The sequence below is a fragment of the Pseudorca crassidens genome, chromosome 8 (assembly GCF_039906515.1).
Source record: "Pseudorca crassidens isolate mPseCra1 chromosome 8, mPseCra1.hap1, whole genome shotgun sequence".
In the NCBI taxonomy this organism is placed as follows: domain Eukaryota; kingdom Metazoa; phylum Chordata; class Mammalia; order Artiodactyla; family Delphinidae; genus Pseudorca; species Pseudorca crassidens.
Genome location: NC_090303.1, coordinates 101,009,464 through 101,027,157, shown reverse-complemented (window position 1 = coordinate 101,027,157; position 17,694 = coordinate 101,009,464). Strand labels below are relative to the sequence as shown.

Here is a 17,694-nt window from a genome sequence, read left to right as displayed (position 1 = left end):
CTCTCCGCCCGTCCCCCTAACCTCTCGCGAGATCATCTGCTCTTCCGCAGAGCGGAGCGGGCTCCTGACCAGGCTGGAAAGTGGTGGGAAGTTGGCATCAGCAGACTCTTCTGAGCCCCCAGCGGCCCGGCCTACTCTGGGTGCCAGGGTCTCCTCCGGCCCCACGTGCAGAGGTGGTCTGTCCCCAGTGACCCTCTCTCCCACCTCCCCATGCTCAGGCCCTCGTGTCTGGGGGGCTGGCCTGTGCCACAATGACTGTGGGCTCACCTGTCGTCCTTCAAGTATAACACGGGTGCCCGTGTGATGCCCTCCCAGGTAACATGGATGCCCTATGATGTCACATCTTTTTTCACTTGACAACATTCTGGAGACCATGTGGTATCCAGTACCTGGAAAACGTCCTCATTTTTTAAGTGGCTGCGTAGCATTTCATTTATGTGGATGTACCATCATTTATATAACCACACCCCTGTTGATGGACACTGGGGGTTTCCAGTCTTCCATTACAAACAGTGGTGCTCTCAGTAACATCGTACAGACATAAACTCCTAGAAATAGAACTGCTGGGTCAAGAAGAGGCAACTGCATGGGTAATTTGATAGCAGAAAATTCCCCACCGTAGGCATTACACCACTGTGCGCTCCCATCATAACATGGAGTGTGCCTGTTTTGCATGGGGGCTTTTCTAAAGGAGGAGAGACGCTGCCCCCAAACCGGCTGGAGTGCCCTGGGCCACAGTGCCTAGCACAGCATGGCGACACTGGCCTTGAGGGGGCGGAGCCGGGGCATTTGACTGAGATGCCGAGACGCTGGGGCGGGCTGGGGCGGACTCCCAGGGGCTAGAGAGGACATCTCCGAAAGGCAGAGCTGCAGTGTGCAAGGCCTCAAGCGGGACTCGGGGTTCTTGCTAATCCAAGGTACGAGGGATGGGAGGCAGCTGCAGAGCGCTGCCGCTGTCGCGGAGGACTGTCAGGGCTGCTCCTCACTGGCGTCAAGCCCTGCGTTTGGTTAAACGCTCACCCGCCCCCGTGGAGCTGGGAGTTGCACTGCAGGCCTGAGAGAAAGCAGATTTATCTCCACTAATTTATTTACTGCAATTTATTTCTACTCCGTGCCCCTCCACAAAGCATTATAGGCGAGGGTCCATGGGCTCTCGGCAGTGAGTGGAACGTAGTTCGCCAACTGAACATGATCACGTCGCGCTGTGATCGCCTGGCCTCCTGTCCGTCCTCCTGATGAGACCGCCGCAGGTCTCACGGGGGCAGGGATGTCCTCACCGCCCCCACCCCGGCAGACAGGGCGGCACACAGCAGGTGCTTAATGAACACACACCTTGAAGGAGTGAATAACAGGGTTTATTGCACAGACGTAACCAGCTTCTGAGGCTAAGTACTTTACCACAGATTATTCTAATTAAACTCTTAAAAGAAGCTCGCGAAATTAAGTGCAGCTAGGTTTACGGTCTGCGTGGAATAGCTGCAGGAGCCAAGGCTGAGGTTAAGGCTACACAGCAAGTGTGCAGCTGACCGCAGGGCCTTCCAGCTCAGGGCTCGCCATGGATCTCACCACTTCCCTAAAGAGGGGATGCGGGGGGGGGGGCAGGATTTGGAGAGGCCACCCTGCAGGGGTAAGGAGAGACCTAGAATCTGGTGTCAGAAGACGTCTGGGTGGCTGGAGGCCGCGGCTGCTGCTGGTAGAGCACGAGCTGGCCTCGGCCGGGAGGGGCCAGGCAGGCCAGCGTGGACTCGGCCGGGGAGTTGAGGCCTGCCCTTGGCTGCCCTCACTAGGGAGGCGTTTAGTGGCAAAGCGACCTGGAGCTAGCCCGTGCTCTGCTTCCCGGGCCAGGCCTGCCCTGGGGTGCGACCTCTCATCATTAAGAAAGCAGAGCATGAAACCAGGGTGGCTTTGGCCCTGGGATATTTCCTTAAAGTAGCACCTGGTCCTAAACCACACCCAGAAGAGGCTGTGGGCACTCTCAGCTGAGCTGCTGCAGCCTCCTCCAGGCTGGCCTCCAGCCACAGCTGCCCCTGCTGCCAACCCCTGAAACATGGCATCGTCCTTCTATGCCACGGGATAAATCCAAAAGGTCTGGCTGGCCTTGAAGGTCCAGCATGGGCGGCCCCTCTTTCTCAAGCCAGGGTGCAGGACTCATGATGGAGTCTTCAGCCCAGACGTGGCTGTGAAGGGGGAAGGTTTCCTGGTGGGATGTGACACGAGCAGAACCAAGGCAGGAGGGGTGCCCGGTTCTAGGAGCTGACCAGGGCTGGGGGCAAACCCTGGCTGCTCGTAGGTCCCCAGAAGCGGACAAGAGTCCAGCCCCACCCCATTCACAGCTTTGGGGTCACAGGGCTTGTGCCACCTGGGCAGCTGGCCTATCCTCTTTCAAAGTGAGGCTCTGGTCCCACCTGCTCCAGGGACCCCGTCTGACCACGCCAGGGAGGCCGGTCGGGCAGGGACCGCTCCTTGCCGGACGGATTTTGTATTCTGTCAGCCCAAGGGGCTTAGCATCAGCTGCTCCTCAGTGCTGTGGTGACTGTTAGCACTGGACGTCCCCCGTGGCTGGAGTTTGGGGTGCATGTCCTCTTCTGTCCCTTTCAGAGGTAAGTGTCCTCACATAGAGGGTGGCGGTCCACAATCTCACCGGATGACGGGCTCAAGGTGCACGGGGCTGGGGCAGAACCTCTTGTGGATCAGACCACAGCTGCCCGCCCCTCCTCGCCCTCCCCAAGAGCCAGGGGGCCTGTTAGGCCCCCGTCCTGTTTAGATGGGGGGAGGGCACAATCTAGAGAAAGGACTGTGTAAAGGCACAAGGAGAAGGAAGGGAAGTTGTTCCCAAGATGTGGGCTGCGGGTTTGAAGGGCTGGCTCAGTGGGTGGGCGCCTTCTCGCAGGGCCCTGAGAGGCCTGTCGGGATTCCGCAGAGGAGGCCGAGGTCCTGGTACTGGTGTGGGACGAATCCTGGGGCGAGTCCCTACTCCCACCCCCGGTGCTGACTTGTGAAAATTCCCTGCAGCTGCGGCCTGCACACCTTTAGCCTGTCGGGTACAGGGGGAGGCTCGGCAGGGCTGGGAGAGGGGTCGGGGAGGGCTTGGCAAAGGGAGGGGACAGAGCAGGGGCCCGCCGTGCAGCCAGGGGCTCTCAGCTCTGGCAGGAGGAGTGCGCCCAACGTCCCCCAGCCCGGCGCCTGGCCCGGGTTTCGCTGCGAGCAGGGGAGCGATGGCAGTAGCCCCCACCCCCGCATGCTGGCCCACCTGGGGGCTCGGTGCCCGGGATCCCGCCTGAGCTGAGCCCTGGCCCTGGGCACGGATGCACGGCGGTGACCAGACCTCTCAGGACTTGGGGTGCTGCTTCCCGTGGCCCCTGGGCGTCTCAAGAGGCGGGGCATCTAGGGCCTGTCTCCGGATGAGCTCCGAATAGAGCCTGCCCTTCTTTAGGAGCTCCTCATGGGTCCCCACCTGGAGAGAGGAAGAGGGGCAGACGGTCACCCCAACCCAGCTCAGAGTTCAGAGCCCTTGGAGGGCCAGCTTCTCATGAGCCGTTGGGCACGGCTTCACCTAAGCCAGCGTCAGTCCTGAGGCGAGTACGAAACCAAAGCACAGCTGATTACGGATTGCCACTGGCGCATCTGTATTTGTCAGCTGAGCTAGATCGTGGAAGAGCATCTGGGTCCCCCTGTCTTTCTTACAAGGCCCAGTGCCCCTCGCCCAGCGCGAGTGGCCAGGGGGCTGTGAGCCGGGCCCCATACAGCCCCCAAGCCCTGCTGCAGACACAGCCTCTGGGCTGCTCCTGCCTGGGCCCTGATCAGGGTCCCTGGTGCGGCCTCTTCTGTGCCTCAGCCCCTGGGCCCCTCCCCCAGCAGCGAACACTTCTCTGAGAACTTTCGCCTTTGATCCTGGGAGCCACGCTGCAGCTCTACTCACTGCCCCACCCCAGGGGACAGAGGAAGAAGCTGGGGCCCCGAGAGGCCAGGGCTTATCAAAGGGCAGGAATTCCTGAATCCACACGGGTGCTGCTTTCAGACTATGAGCCCAAGGCCCCAGGGCCAGGCCAGACCCTCACACAGCTCAGCTGAGCCGCCCGTCCCACTGTGTCCGTGGCTGAAGCCGTGCCAGCCCCCTGACCTGCTCCCCGGGCCCCAGCTGACCTCGCAGACCCGGCCGTGGGCCATGACGACGATCTGGTGGGCCCCACGCACGGTGCTGAGCCGGTGGGCGATGACCAGCACGGTGCGGCCAGCGCTGGCGCGGTCCAGGGCCTCCTGCACCAGCCTCTCAGACTCCGAGTCCAGTGCGCTGGTCGCCTCATCCAAGATCAGCACTAAGGGCTGCTTGACGAGGGCTCGGGCGATGGCCAGGCGCTGCTTCTGGCCACCAGACAGGGTTGCGCCCCGCTCGCCTGGGGAGGGAGGGGATAGGGCGGGGCCTGGAGTGGCGCTCAGCTCTGCACTCGGGGGCGGCCCTGCAGATGGTCACCGGGGCCGTCTGGCGCTTCCCGCCTGGCCCCTCAGGGCCCTGCCCTGGCCCTGTGCGCATTCGTCCTGCCTCTGAGGGCAGGGTGATGCCTGGCGGCACCACGATCCCACGTCCCCGTGCAAACGTGCACAGGCACTCACACGACGACGGGTCGTGAACGCAGCGGGGCTCAGGGATGCTCAGAGGTGTCACTGAGCTCCACCCACACACCAGGGCAGGGGCTCGGAGCCATGACGGGCCTGGGTCCCACCCCCTGCCCTGGCCCTGCAGCGCTAGCCGCCTTCTCCTGGCCTCCTGGCTCTCTGCTGCTGTGGGGACATCTAGGATCCAGATGTGACTCCTGCGGTGGGGTAGGGGGTGGCAGAACAGTGGGATTCAAAACCCACCTGGGCATTCTGGGAAGACCATATTGGGGTCCAAAATGCCCACAGAGAACAGCAGAGGTGGCAGCCTGGTTGCCAAAGAGAGCTTCAGGTGACTCTGCAGTCACAGAGCAGGGGGGCAGGCTGCAGCCCCGGGCAGCCCGCGAGTGCACGGGGTCAGGGGTACAATGCGCGCGCACAAAGAGGAGTGGGCCCGGCTCCTCCCGTCAGGGCGGGGTCCGCAGGAATCCGAGCAGTGAGTAACACGGAACACGCAGGACGGCTACCCACAGAGGGGGCGCCACTCGGAAGGCTAAGCTCAGCCAGGCTCAGGACTAGGTTTCGAGAGGAGTTGAGAACCTTGGATATGCCTGTGCCGTGAGATATGCTGGAACATTCTGCAACAGAGCCAAGAGACCCTGGACGATAAACATGAGCCCAAAGGCTGAAAAAAAGGCCTCTGAGAGGAGCACACGAAGTGCAGGCCGCACTGCGAAGACTCCAGTGCGGTGCTGCAACGCTGCAACGCTCCAGAACCACCAGAGCCCTCTTCTGGGTAAGTCAGAAGACAGACTGGCTCAACCAAACCCACCCCTACGGAGAGCCAGGGGAGCACCTTTCGTTGAAGGATAAACAATTACAAGGAGGTAACACCCCCTTGCTTCTGGTCAGGTCTTGGGTGCTGACGTGGCGAGCTCTGAAGAGTCCCCACGTCACGGATCACTTGTGCCCCTGCCCTCCGTCACGCTCCTGTCCCTGCAGGCTGCCTGTGCCTGAACTGCATGGGCCTCGTCTCCCCTGTCCCCCCAGAGTCGCCTCTGTCCCACTCGGCCATGGTTGTTGTCTGGTCTTCCCCGATGCTGTGACTGTGTTCCTGCCCCCCGGATCCCAGCCTCGCACGTGGGCCCCGCGGACCCCAGCAGGATGCTGTCTCTGAACTCACCCACGACGGTGTTGTATCCCTCGGGGAAGCTGGTGATGAACTCATGTGCATTGGCTTCCCGGGCAGCTGCGTAAACCTCTTCGTCGGAGGCGTCCAGCTTCCCGAAACGGATGTTCTCCATGATTGTTGTTCCGAACAGGACTGGCTCCTGGGGGTGGGAGGTGGAGGGTCCACCGGAAACATTCTGATTTTGCCCTGAACCTCTGAGGGGCGCATCAGCAGAAGCTGTTTCGGCCAGAACAGGACCACTTGGAGGGCAGGTAGGGGCAGTTCAAAGTTACAGGTCAAACACAGAGAGGTCCATCAAAGGGGGAAGAAGCCGAGCTCCTGCATGGCATGGAGCCCCTTGAGAAAGGGAGCGGGAAGGCGGCTGGGAGAGCAAGGCCAGCTGGCCCGGCAGGGTCCCCCGTCTCTGGGGAGATGGGCAGGGAAGGGTTTTAAAATTTGGCTTTCTCCTGCCAAAAGGGCGCCCTCTATCCACACATGGGGGGTGGGGGGAGGTGGACGCTCGCTGGGAAAGCAGTGGGGCTGAGAGCTTCAGAGCGGGGCTGCGGGGCCTTGGTTGGTGGGTGAGCCACCAGCAGTGCCCAGCAACACCGTGTGGGTGTCCAGACCTTCTGGACACCACAGAACCCAGGGATCCTAAAACGGCCACCCCATTTCCACCTGCTTGGACCTTTTACATCGAGGAACAGGGTTCCAAGGGCAGAGCTGCAGTCGCTGGGACCCCAGTGAACGCTGGGGACTGGTGAAGAGAGCCAGCTCACCCCCGTGCCCCCAGGAGAGCAGCAGGTGACGGGGCTGGGAAGGGGGAGGGGCCCAGGCCGCAGGGACTGAGAGAAGCAGGCACCTGGCTGATGAAGCCGATGACCTGACCCCGGAGCCAGGAGGGGTCGAGGGTGCGCAGGTCCTGCCCATCCAGCGTCACCATGCCCGCCGTGGGGTCGTAGAAGCGCTCAAGCAGGGAAGCCACGGTGGTCTTTCCTGGGGGTTCGGGAGGGGGGCATGGGTTTCTGGAGCATGTCCGGGACAGGGACGCCCCCGGTGGCAGTGGAGGGGCCCCTCCTTCCACACTGAGTGGCTCCCACAGGGAGAAGTCACAGGTGGGAGGGTGGCGGGCTCCTCTTACCTCCCCCGGACTGGCCCACCAGGGCCACAATCTTGCCCGGGGGCAGCGTGAGGGTGAAGTCTCTGAGCACCTGGAAGCCGGGACGGCAGGGGTAACTGGGAGGAACCAAGAGACCCTCAGTCAGACCGGGTTCCTGGCCCCTTGTTGCCCGGGTCCCTCCCAAAGTCTCCCTGCACCCCCAAGGGGGGCTTACTTAGAGGGAGACATTGACCCACAGGTCCCCAGACAGGCTCCCTCTCCTGCCCTCAACCCGCAGAGAAATACCCCTGCGCCCAGCACTGACGCTAACCTGAAGCAGACGTTGTGAAAGGTGATGGAGCCGCGCAGGTGCTCCCTGGGGATGCAGTGGCCCCCGGACAGTGGGATGCGCGGGCTCAGCGTCATGTACTCGAAGACCCGGCTGCCTGCACTGAGCCCCCGCACCACCTGGGGAGGGGGGTTAAAGTCTGCGTGAGGGAGGCATGGGGTCCCAGGGAATGGGCAGCACCTCCTGGACTCCCACTTGGCGGCGGGGGAGGGGCTTGTCGTATCCCCTCCGCCGGACACCCAATTCCCACGGCACACAAGTGACATCAGTGGCTGACGGGATTCCAGCCCAGGCACCGCATCCACATCCTTGGACCCACCCAGCTCTGCCACTCACCTGGCCAAACAGGACAGAGAGGTTGGCCATGGACCTGCGAGTAAAAGAGGAGGGTTGAAAGAGGGGGATGAGGAGGGCCTGAGAGAAGGCAGGCCAGCGCCAGAGGGGCAGGTCTGGGTCTCAGCTGCGTGGGGGACGTGTTGGGTGAGGCAAGGAAACAGGCGGCCGGAAGCCAAACGCAGAGGTAGTTCCCGAAAACTGGGGCCCTAGGCGCCCTGGAATCCGGCACCACCGGGGAGGTCTCCTGGCAAGTAACTTCTCCTTTCAGGGCCACGCTCCCTCCTGGCCCGGATGGGCTGACAGTCATCAGTACCTGAGGGCCGGGCTCCAGGGAGGAAACAGGGAAGGCAGGCGCAGGGCGCGGCGGGGCCGGACTCCACGCTGCCCGCAGCCTGCAGGGAGGGGCTGTGAGGCCCACCAAGGGGGTCAGACCTAGCGCTGTCCACTCCCGGGGGAAGCAAGGGCTAAGGAAGGTGGAAAAAAGCATGTTACTCCTTCTAGAGAAAGAAGGAAACAGAAGACATTGGACCACAGAGGGAACTCAAAATTCCCTGAGGACATGTCATCACGGGCTCCGCCCTGTGTGAGCAGAGGGGCAAGTGTCCATCTGTCCAGACGGTGGGTCACCTCCTCATCGTCGTGCGGGGCTGCCGTGCTAGGAGGAAGGTGAGTCACTACTCCTGAGTCACCGGCCCCCCGCTTAGTCACGGGCCAGGCCAGCCCGTGACTGTGCGTCTCCGATTGTGCATGCGGGTTCTTCTCGAAGAGAAGAGGAGGCAAGACTGACTCCCTAGGATCTCACTTCTCCCAGCACTGGGGGTGGGGGAGGGGGGGAGCCCGCAAGGAAACGCCCGGAGAACTTCCCGAGAAGAGCCAGGACAGCAAGTTAGTCTGCGCCCGAGGCCTGTGGCTGGGGAAGCCGCCCCACCTAGCACCTAGCAGCCTGCGAGACAGGCTCTCTGAAGTCTGTGACACGGCTCTGCCAACGGGCTAGGCAGTGCAGTGGGGAGGAAAGGAAAGGGTCTGGACGCAGGCCATGAAGGGGAGGGGCCCAGGGCAAGGCGAGTCTGAGGGAGCGGGGCCAGGCCTGGGACGGGGGGCTGCCGTCCGCCGGGGGAGACTTTCTGCCCCTGCCCCTGCCCCGTTGAGCACGGTAGGGTGACCGTGAAGGGAGCCAGTGGTGCTCGTCTGGGTCAGCACCGGGGGAGGGGCAGCAGGGGGCCGCCCAAGTTCCACCTCGGAACAGCCAGACCTTCTTAGTCCCAAGGCCACCAGGGATCAGTTCCTGGGCCTGCGGGAAGGAGGGGTGAGGCTGCCCAGGACAAGAGAGGGTCTGAATGGGCCCAGATTAGGAAGCACTGAGCAGAAATGGGTGGTATCTGGTCTTTGTGGAATGCTGGGTCTGGGGCTGAGAAAGGGAGTCTTTTCTACCTGCCTGCCTCCAGCTTAGCTCCATTCTGCCCAGAACAATATTAATAAGGCTGATGGTGAGGGATTCTGGAAGAAACGGCGGACACTCGCACAGGTGGTAAGCCACGGGGCAGAGCCATGACACAAGGACCGTCGGCGTCGGGAATAACGAGGAAGGGACCCAGAGGGGCGTCTGAGCTGATGTTCTATCTTCTGGACGTGGCTGGTTGCTAACACAGGTCTTCACTCTTCAATTATTTATTCTACCATATTTACGGTAATTGCTTATCTAACTTGTATTTCTTTCTTTCTTTCTTTTTCTTTTTTTTTGCGGTACGCGGGCCTCTCACTGTCGTGGCCTCTCCCGTTGCGGAGCACAGGCTCCGGGCGTGCAGGCCCAGCGGCCAAGGCTCACGGGCCCAGCCGTTCCGCGGCATGTGGGATCTTCCCGGAACGGGGCACGAACCCGTGTCCCCTGCATCGGCAGGCAGACTCTCAACCACTGCGCCACCAGGGGAGCCCCCCCACTCTTCAATTATTTATTCTACCATATTTACTGTAATTGTTTATCTAACACGTATTTATGTTTTATGTGTTTTGGTATACATGGTATATGGCGGGGAAACAGTGAGGAGAAACAGCAGAAGGAGCTGCTAGGAACTTAGCTTGGAAGGGACAGGGGAGGGGAGCAGGCCCACCCTGGGCACTCTTGTGGCAGAGCCAGCGGGGAGCTCTGGTGCCTGCGGGCAGATGGGATCCAGTGAGCCAGCAGGGTGGGACCTGCAGGGGAAGGTCAGGCAGAGGGTGGGAGGCCAGCTCTTAAAAAGCGTGTCGGGCTTCCCTGGTGGCGCAGTGGTTGAGAGTCCACCTGCCGATGCAGGGAGCACGGGTTTGTGCCCCGGTCTGGGAGGATCCCACGTGCCGCGGAACGGCTGGGCCTGTGAGCCATGGCCGCTGAGCCTGCGTGTCCGGAGCCTGTGCTCCACAATGGGAGAGGCCACAACAGTGAGAGGCCTGCATACAGCAAAAAAAAAAAAAAAAAAAGAATCTGCCTGCCAATGCAGGGGACATGGGTTCGAGCCCTGGTCTGGGAAGATCCCACATGCCACGGAGCAACTAAGCCCGTGCGCCACAACTACTGAGTCTGCGCTCTAGAGCTCGCGAGCCACAACTACTGAAGCCTGTGTGCCTAGAGCCCGTGCTCTGCAACGAGAAGCCACCACAATGAGAAGCCTGTGCACTGCAACTAAAAGTAGCTCCCACTCAGCAACGAAAACCCAACGCAGCCACGAAAAAAGAAAGAAAAAGAAAAAGGCTTGGGACTTCCCCGGTGGTCCAGTGGTTAAGACTCCATGCTTCCACCGCAGGGAGCATGGGTTCGATCCCTGGTCGGGGGACTAGGATCTCACATGTCACGTGGTGTGGCCAAAGAAAAAGAAAAAAGGACCAAAAAAAAGGCTCATCGAAGAATTGTCTGGAAGGCGAAGATGGCAACTGCGTTTCCGAGTGTACGGTCAGCGAGTTAGGCTGCAGGGGCTGCTGGGAGCCCCGAGCGGGCTCTGGACGAAGGCAGGGGCTCCCCATCCCCAGCCCTGAGCTTCGCCAGGGGACCTGGTAGCTGTCCCCGCAGCAGACTGGCACCCCCGGCCCCTGGCCCAGCTGGGCCCCTTAGGAAAGGGAACGGCCCCACACTCACCTCTGCACTGTCTGGGAGGCCACCAGGAAGGACATGAGGTCTCCCCCCGTCAGCTGCTGTCCGGCCACGAGGGAGCCCCCAATAAACAGGGTGCCCAAGACCATGCCTGAGTGGGGCAAGGACAGGGGTTCAAGGAGGAAGCAGCGGAGGGCAGAGGACAGAGCCTGGCCCACGTGCTGGTCCCCAGTGCCAGTCCCTGCTGTGCTCCCCACTGACTGGACTTCAGGTAAGTCACTTGAGTGGTCTCTGCCTCTGTCTCGTCATCTGGCAACGAGTGGGTTGGGGGCACCTCCACGGCTCCCTTGGGGGCGGCCCAGCAGCGCGCTGTACACGGCTCGGCTGTGACACTGGGTCTCCCTGCCCACTGCCTGCCGGCGGCAGCAGCCTCCAGAGGCCGGCTGACTGGCCCTCGAGAGACATGTGAAGGACCTCGAGCAGGTGGAGAGCCGCCCGTCGCCCGCCCTGCTGGGACCCGTCCTTCGCTCCTCCGAGCTCAGCCCAAGCCACAGCCCAGGTCCCCCGGTAGGGCCTCGCTCACTCACAGTTGAAGGCGATACTGGAGAGCCCCTGGAACAAGGCGATGCCTCTGCCCAGCTCCTCTGCCTTAGAGCGGGACCCCCCCAGCTCCGCTCCATAGCGTCTGCGACAGAAGCCGAGCCCAGCCCTCAGGAAGCAGGCAGGCTGCGACGCGGGGTGGGGGGAGGTGCATCTGGGGAGGCCGCCCCCCTGCCACCGCTTTGGGCTCCACCCCCACCCGGCACTCACTCCTCTTCCCGCTGCTCCATGGCGAAGGCTCGCACGGTCCGTACGTTGCCCAGGGCCTCATCTGCCACACCCGTTGCCCTGGCGACCTGTGGGGAGTCCAGGAGTCAGGGTGCCGGGATGGAGACACGGAGGGGTGACAGAGGAGTACAGGGCAGAGAAGAGGACGGGCGGGAATGCTGGTACCTGCTCCTGACACTGGCGAGACAATTTTCTGAGAGCTGAGCCCATGAGGGTGCCAGCGCCCATCAGGGCAGGCGTGGCCACCATCAGCAGCAGGGTGAGGCGCGTGGAGAGCATGGACAGGGACACCAGGCAGCCGGCCACCTGCGTGAAGCTGCGCAGCCCCTGGGGAGCGGACAGGAGGGCGTCTGGCATCAGCAACATGATGTGGGGAACTCGGCAAGAGTCAGCTGGCTACAGCTAGCTCTCCACTCACAAGGCCAAGGCCATAGGTCTGACCCCCGGGAGGCCAACCGACAGTCCACTGGTCACAGAGCGTAACCCCTTCCTGATGCGCAGGCGTGAGGGGAATGCCTGCGGACCGAGGCATCCTCCCCCGGGACAAATCCCGCTTTTATTCTCTTCTGCTCTAGAAACTGAACAGAAAGAGAATCGCCTGGGGAATTCCCTGGCCGTCCAGTGGTCGGGACTTGGTGCTTTCACTGCAGGGCCCGGGTTCAATCCCTGGTCGGGGAACTAAGATCCCACAAGCTATGAGGCGCGGCCAAAAAATAAAAAAAGAGAGATTGCCTGGTGATGCCGCCCAGGGACGGCTAGGGGTCAGTGACAACGCGGGGGGAAGAGGAGAGGACATCAGGAACAGAGCAGAAAGCCATCGCGCCCTCTCCTGCCGGCGTGCCCGGCATTCCGGGGGCAAGGTGGTGATTCTGCTCTGGGCAAGCTGGGCCAGGACAGGCTCATCTGAGCCTTCCTTCTTGGGACGGTTTTCCGGGGACGTAGGATTTCAGAATGGGAGAGAAACAGCCTGTCTCGACCCCGGACGCTGCCGTGGCACCTCCTGCTGTGAACGTCCCTCTTCCCTCACCCGCACCCTCACCAGACAGCAGGCTTCTCGCTTCGGCATGAGCCTGGGCGCAGGGCCCAAGGGTGGGGCGGGGGGTGGGGTGGGCAGGACTGGCCTGCTGCATCCGCACTAGGGAGCATGCGCGTGTGAGTGAGCGTGGGGGGACCTGGGCGCTGACCTGGGAGATGACGAGTTTGAAGGATGATTTAAACTCCTGCACGTCAGTCGTCAATCGGCTTACCAGCTGCCCTGTCTTTTTAGCATCGAAGAAAGCAATGTCTTGTCTGGCAGTGGGACACGGGGGCAGCGGGTGGGGGAGAAGAGGGAGACACGACCTCAGTATGAGGCCCCGCCCCTAGGCATTCACCAGTCCCCCCCGAGGGCCGCTTGGTCCCCGCCACCACTGCACCCCACATCCCGAGGCTGGCAGTACCGGAGCAGGTTGCTGAAGAGGGCCCTCCGCATGTCCGCAGCCATGCGCTCGCCGATGCGGGACAGAAGCACCAGGTACCCGAAGGTCAGCAGGCCCTGGGAGAGAGGCCAGGATCTCAGGGGCGCCCGCGCAGTTCCGCTGGCGGCCCCCGGGCCCTCCCTTCTGCTGTACCTGGAGGCCGTAAAGGATGAGCAGGTGGGTGCTGAGGTTCCGGGACTCAGTCAGGAAGCTGCCCACGTGGTCCCTCGTGTACTTGGCCACGATCTCCACCAGCTGACCCAGAAGCAGGGGGATCTGCACATTCACCAGTGCTGCGCCCAGTGCCAGCTTGGGGGGTGGGAGACAGACGTTTACAGGGGGACCACGCTCTTCCCTAACCCCGGCCCTTCCTCTCCCACTATTGCCCACGCTTTGGGGGCTCCTGTGTCTCTCGGAGAGTTAAAGCCCAGCTGCCAGCCTCAGGGGACCCCTGGACCCTGTTCACCCAGCTGCCCTGTGCAGGTCCTCCTGGTGACCCCCAGCCCCGCTGCTTCCCGAGGTCTCCTCTGAGATTCGGCCAGGCAGGAAAGCTGTCCCTAGGCGGCTCTGGCTGGGGCTTCTGCGAACCCCTGGCTGGGTTCTTCCCTGTCCCTGGCGTGGGGCGGGGCGGGAGAAAACCTCACCATGATGGCTGCCCCCAGGACCAGCAGATGGGGGCGTAGAAACTGCCAGAAGAGCTTCCAGTTGAAGCGGGGCTCCACGACACGGGGTCCGGAGCGGGCCGGAGGGGCCGCTTCTGCCTCACAGAGTGCCACAAGGCCGCGGCGGGGGCACTTACTCAGGATCACGGGGCCCAGGAGGACTCCCCCAACCCAGAGCCAGGCAGAGGGGCTGCGGCTGGGAGCTGGGGGGGCTCGAGGGAGGCAGGCCCGGAGCTGGGGCTGCAGCCGGGCCACGGCCCCGAGGAGGCAGGAGCTGGGGCGGCCATCGCGGGACCTGCAGGGAGAGAAGGGCACTGAGGGCTCGAGGGCCCAGCTGGCCCCCAGCTGAACAACAAAGCGGCCGAGCTCTCGGCTCAGCCCTCTGGAGAGCAGCAGCTCCTCTCGCAACGGCCCACCCTGCCCTTCTCAGGGCGGCTCTGAAGCAACCTCGGTTTCTGAGATGAACACGCCCAGTGGAGAGCAATCGAGTGGTAAAGGTGTTCTCCCTGGCTCGCCTCTCAGACGGCGGGCCCCAGCCAGTGACCGTCTCCAACCCCTGCTCTCTCAGAATCACAGGACATCAGAGCTGACGGCGCTCCTCTTACAGTGGAGAACACAGAAGTTCCCAGTGAATGCAGCTCGGAGAGGGACAGTGCCCCCCCACCTCACCAAGTCATCAGTCCACTCTGTTTGATCCTCACATCCCTGGGAGGGAGAGGCCAGTATTCTCACTTGATAGATGACAAAATCCTGCAGGGCTGAGAGCTGAAATCATTTGTCCCCAGGCAGCAGAACTAGGACAAGAGAGGAGCCCTGCTGTCTGACTCCAGAATCCAGGCTCATCCTATGCTGCCATGTGTGATGAGCCCAAGGTTATGTGTGGCAGGGCCAGGCCTGGACCCAAGTCTCTGACCACTGGTCGGAAGCTTATTATATATCCCATCGCCCTGTCTCCTTCCTGGCCTTGAGCGCTTACGTGACAAGGCAAGGAAGGAAAGGGTGACAGACTCCCTCTCTGTCAGCTGAAGGAAGAAAAAGAAATAAAATCCAAATAACGTATCTTGTCATCTTGGGATAGGCCAAGATCACCCCTTTCCTGCAGTTCCGGTACCTGCAGATGGCAACATAGGGCCGCAGCCTACTGTGCGTCAGTGCCCTGCTCTGTGGAACAGGAAGAGGGGGTGAACGGTACAGACCGAGTAACTACACTGCGGTAGTTAAGCTTTAGTGTGCGTGTGGGTACAAACGACTAACGACAAAGCTTGCCGAGGCTGGAGGCTGGGGGTGGGGTGGGGGGAGCCATTACCATCCTTTTAAAACACCTGGACTTGAGAGGGCAACGAGGACCATAATCATAATTGCATTTTTTTAATAAAAAATTTTTTTAAAAAATTTATTTATTTTTGGCTGTGTTGGGTCTTCACTGCTGCGAGTGGGGGCTACTCTTCCTTGCAGTGCACAGGCTTCTCATTGCAGTGGCTTCTCTTGTTGCAGAACACGGGCTCTAGGTGTGCGGGCTTCAGTAGTTGTGGCTCGCAGGCTCAGCAGTTGTGGCTCGCGGGCTTAGCTGCTCCGCAGCATGTGGGATCTTCCCAGACCAGGGATTGAACCCATGTCCCCTGCATTGGTAGGCGGATTCTTAACCATTGCGCCACCAGGGAAGTCCCCATAATTGCATTTTAAAGATCACTGCAGAGGGGAGTGAGCTGGAGAATGACAGGAGTGGCTATAGGGAGGCCTGTTAGAAGCATAAGTTATCTGGCCAAGAGTATATGGTAGGACGATCAAAGATCCAAATGAGATTATTGATGAGCAGAGGCTTTTAAAAAACAAATAGATGAAAGGTTTCTTCTTTACTATGATGGCCTTTCATATTTCCAGACCCTCCTAACTACACACTCCATCTCATCCTTCCCTTGTTTTAGGGAGGCCTGGGCTTCTTGCCAACTCTATATTACACCTCCCCCGACCCCATCCACCTGCCTGTCTTCCACTGTGTACTTTATATCTATCCAAAATATAAACGGAGAAGCTCAATGTCCTTCTGCCCTGTGTAAATGCCCCTCTTCCTCATTAGACCATATATTCCTTGATGGCGGGAAGCCCTATCTTATTCACCACCGTATCCCGAGCACTTAGCAGAGCTCTGGTACATAACAGTGTTCAGCAAATGGTTATGTTTCTTGAGCACATGCTCTCATTAGAAATGCAGAACAAGCTGCCCTGACTCGCTGCTGCAGCGTTTGCAAAGCTTTAGACTTACTGTGGGTAACAGTAACAAATATGTTTTGCTTTGCGATCCGGCACAATGTCACAGAAAACTGAAATGCTTCACAAAACAGTACTTCCCCTCATTTTTTTTGGCTGTCCTGTGCGGCTCGCAGGTTCTTAGTTTTCCCACCAAGGATTAAACCCGGGCCCCGGCAGTGAAAGCACCAAGTCCTAACCACTGGACCACCAGGGAATTCCCTCCCTAATTTTTAAAATTAATTAATTAATATATTTATTTTTGGCTGCATTGGGTCTTCGTTGCTGCGCGTGAGCTTTCTCTAGTTGTGGCGAGCGGGGGCTACTCTTGGTTGCGGTGCGCAGGCTTCTCATTGCGGTGGCTTCTCTTGTTGTGGAGCACGGGCTCTAGGCATGCGGGCTTTAGGACTTGTGGCATGTGGGCTCAGTAGTTGTAGCTCATGGGTTCTAGAGCGCAGGCTCAGTAGTTGTGGTGCAGGGGCTTAGCTGCTCCGCGGCATGTAGGATCATTCCGGACCAGAGATCGAACCCATATCCCCTGCATTGGCAGGCGGATTCTTAACCACTGCGCCACCAGAGAAGTCCCCCTACTTTGTTTTTAACACATATTCCATTATATTCACTTTTAAATGATTCAGACTCACTAAATTCACTTCATGAACTATTGTGTTGTGACCTGACGTTTTAAAAACACTACACTATGAACACACAAATAGTAAAACGTTGTTTGATGTCTCTTCTGGAGTTTCGCTCTGGTTAAAAAACATCGACACCCTTACTCTTTTCCTAAGGACTGTTTTCAAGCCTTTTAATAATTTACCATGGCCACTTTCCAGCTTTTCTCATCTTCTCCAAACTAAGGTCTAAGCAGTGCTTGGTCACTGCCAAGAACTGGCAGATTACTTCCCAGCACCGGTACTTCTAGCTGCAGCTCCGCCCATCTCGCCCTCCATCAGTCAGACGGGCTTTCCAAAGGACACAAGCTCACATCCACCCGCCCCTACGAATCTGCTGCCTGCCTGGCTCTCGGGTTCTTCACTCCAGGATTAGAAAGGCATCAGTCGCTTCTCATAAAGCATTTACAGCGGAGTGGCAGTTTCAGGGTACATGTTCGTTTCCCACCTGTGTCTTTCTCTCTTGAGACGAACGTGTATAGAGCATACAAGAACACATACATACGCGTTACCAAATTGACTATCTCTGCTGAAACTATCCCGATTTAGTAACCATTTTTGTTCAGTTCACACTGAATTTTTGGAACAACAGCAATACTAAATGTCTCCGGACACTAATAATTTTTGTCCACATCGCCAGACCAATTCCAAGAACGAGGACTGGGGCCGGAAACGGGGGCCCGACACCTGTGCAGCACGGCGCCCGCTGGTGGGAAGAGACCTAGCGTGGTCACCGGCCAGAACGCCCCCTCCGTCCAGCACACATGCAGATACAGACGCGCCGAGCCTCCTGCTGGCACCTAGGTCTCGCTCTAAATAATTGAGGCCAATCCCCGGGGCAGTGACATTCAACCCCGGGCCGGGCCGGCCTATAACTCCCAGCAGGCGTTGCGCGAGCCTGGGACTCCATCTCCCGGCGGTCCCCACGCCCTGCCGGCCGGTCAATGGCCCGCGCTCCCAGTAGGTTTGTCCCTTTTTACCTGACGGCCGAGAATGTCTGGAAGCGGAGGGATAGTGGTGGCTTGCCTGCGACGGGGCTACCCCGAATCCCGACCCGAAATAAGTGCACCAACATGGTGGGGGTAGAAAAGGAGCAGCCGGCAACGGCAGCTTCACCCTTACTCCACTGAGGGCTCCATGTTGGCTCCGGCCCCCATCCCGACAACCCCCTCGCGACTCGGCGATGATTGGTGGAAAGAAGCATCAATTTCATTGCA

At 60.1% G+C, this 17,694-nt stretch overlaps 1 protein-coding gene across 5 annotated transcripts; it reads right to left on the bottom strand.

Annotated features, from left to right (window-relative positions):
* Positions 1-813: 813 nt before the first annotated feature.
* Positions 814-17,655, bottom strand: ABCB8 (ATP binding cassette subfamily B member 8). 5 transcript variants are annotated; one of them, XR_010945690.1, is made up of 17 exons: positions 17,458-17,655; positions 13,539-13,851; positions 13,048-13,203; positions 12,877-12,971; positions 12,622-12,727; positions 11,603-11,764; positions 11,420-11,505; positions 11,197-11,294; positions 10,655-10,760; positions 7,549-7,582; positions 7,195-7,331; positions 6,906-7,000; positions 6,627-6,760; positions 5,777-5,924; positions 4,144-4,394; positions 3,251-3,454; positions 814-1,332 (listed from the first exon to the last, which is right to left on the bottom strand). XR_010945690.1 is itself a non-coding variant. In XM_067747435.1 (16 exons), the coding sequence occupies exons 1-16, from the start codon at positions 17,550-17,552 to the stop codon at positions 3,329-3,331; spliced, it is 2,142 nt and encodes a 713-aa protein (XP_067603536.1). In that variant the 5' UTR covers positions 17,553-17,655; the 3' UTR covers positions 1,334-3,328. The 5 variants fall into 5 exon arrangements, 3 of the variants coding, with proteins under 3 accessions (XP_067603536.1, XP_067603537.1, XP_067603538.1); XR_010945689.1 differs by lacking the exon at positions 814-1,332 and adding an exon at positions 1,334-3,034; XM_067747435.1 differs by lacking the exon at positions 814-1,332 and having other exon boundaries at positions 1,334-3,454.
* Positions 17,656-17,694: the final 39 nt, after the last annotated feature.

Excerpts from the sequence above, each read along its gene's own strand:
- ABCB8 (XM_067747435.1), bottom strand. The coding sequence starts at position 17,552 with ATGTTGGTGCACTTATTTCGGGTCGGGATTCGGGGTAGCCCCGTCGCA. Across the intron at positions 13,204-13,538 it reads TCCTGGGGGCAGCCATCATG|CTGGCACTGGGCGCAGCACT; the intron begins GTGAGGTTTTCT and ends CCACCCCCCAAG. Across the intron at positions 10,761-11,196 it reads CTCCAGTATCGCCTTCAACT|GCATGGTCTTGGGCACCCTG; the intron begins GTGAGTGAGCGA and ends TGCCCCACTCAG.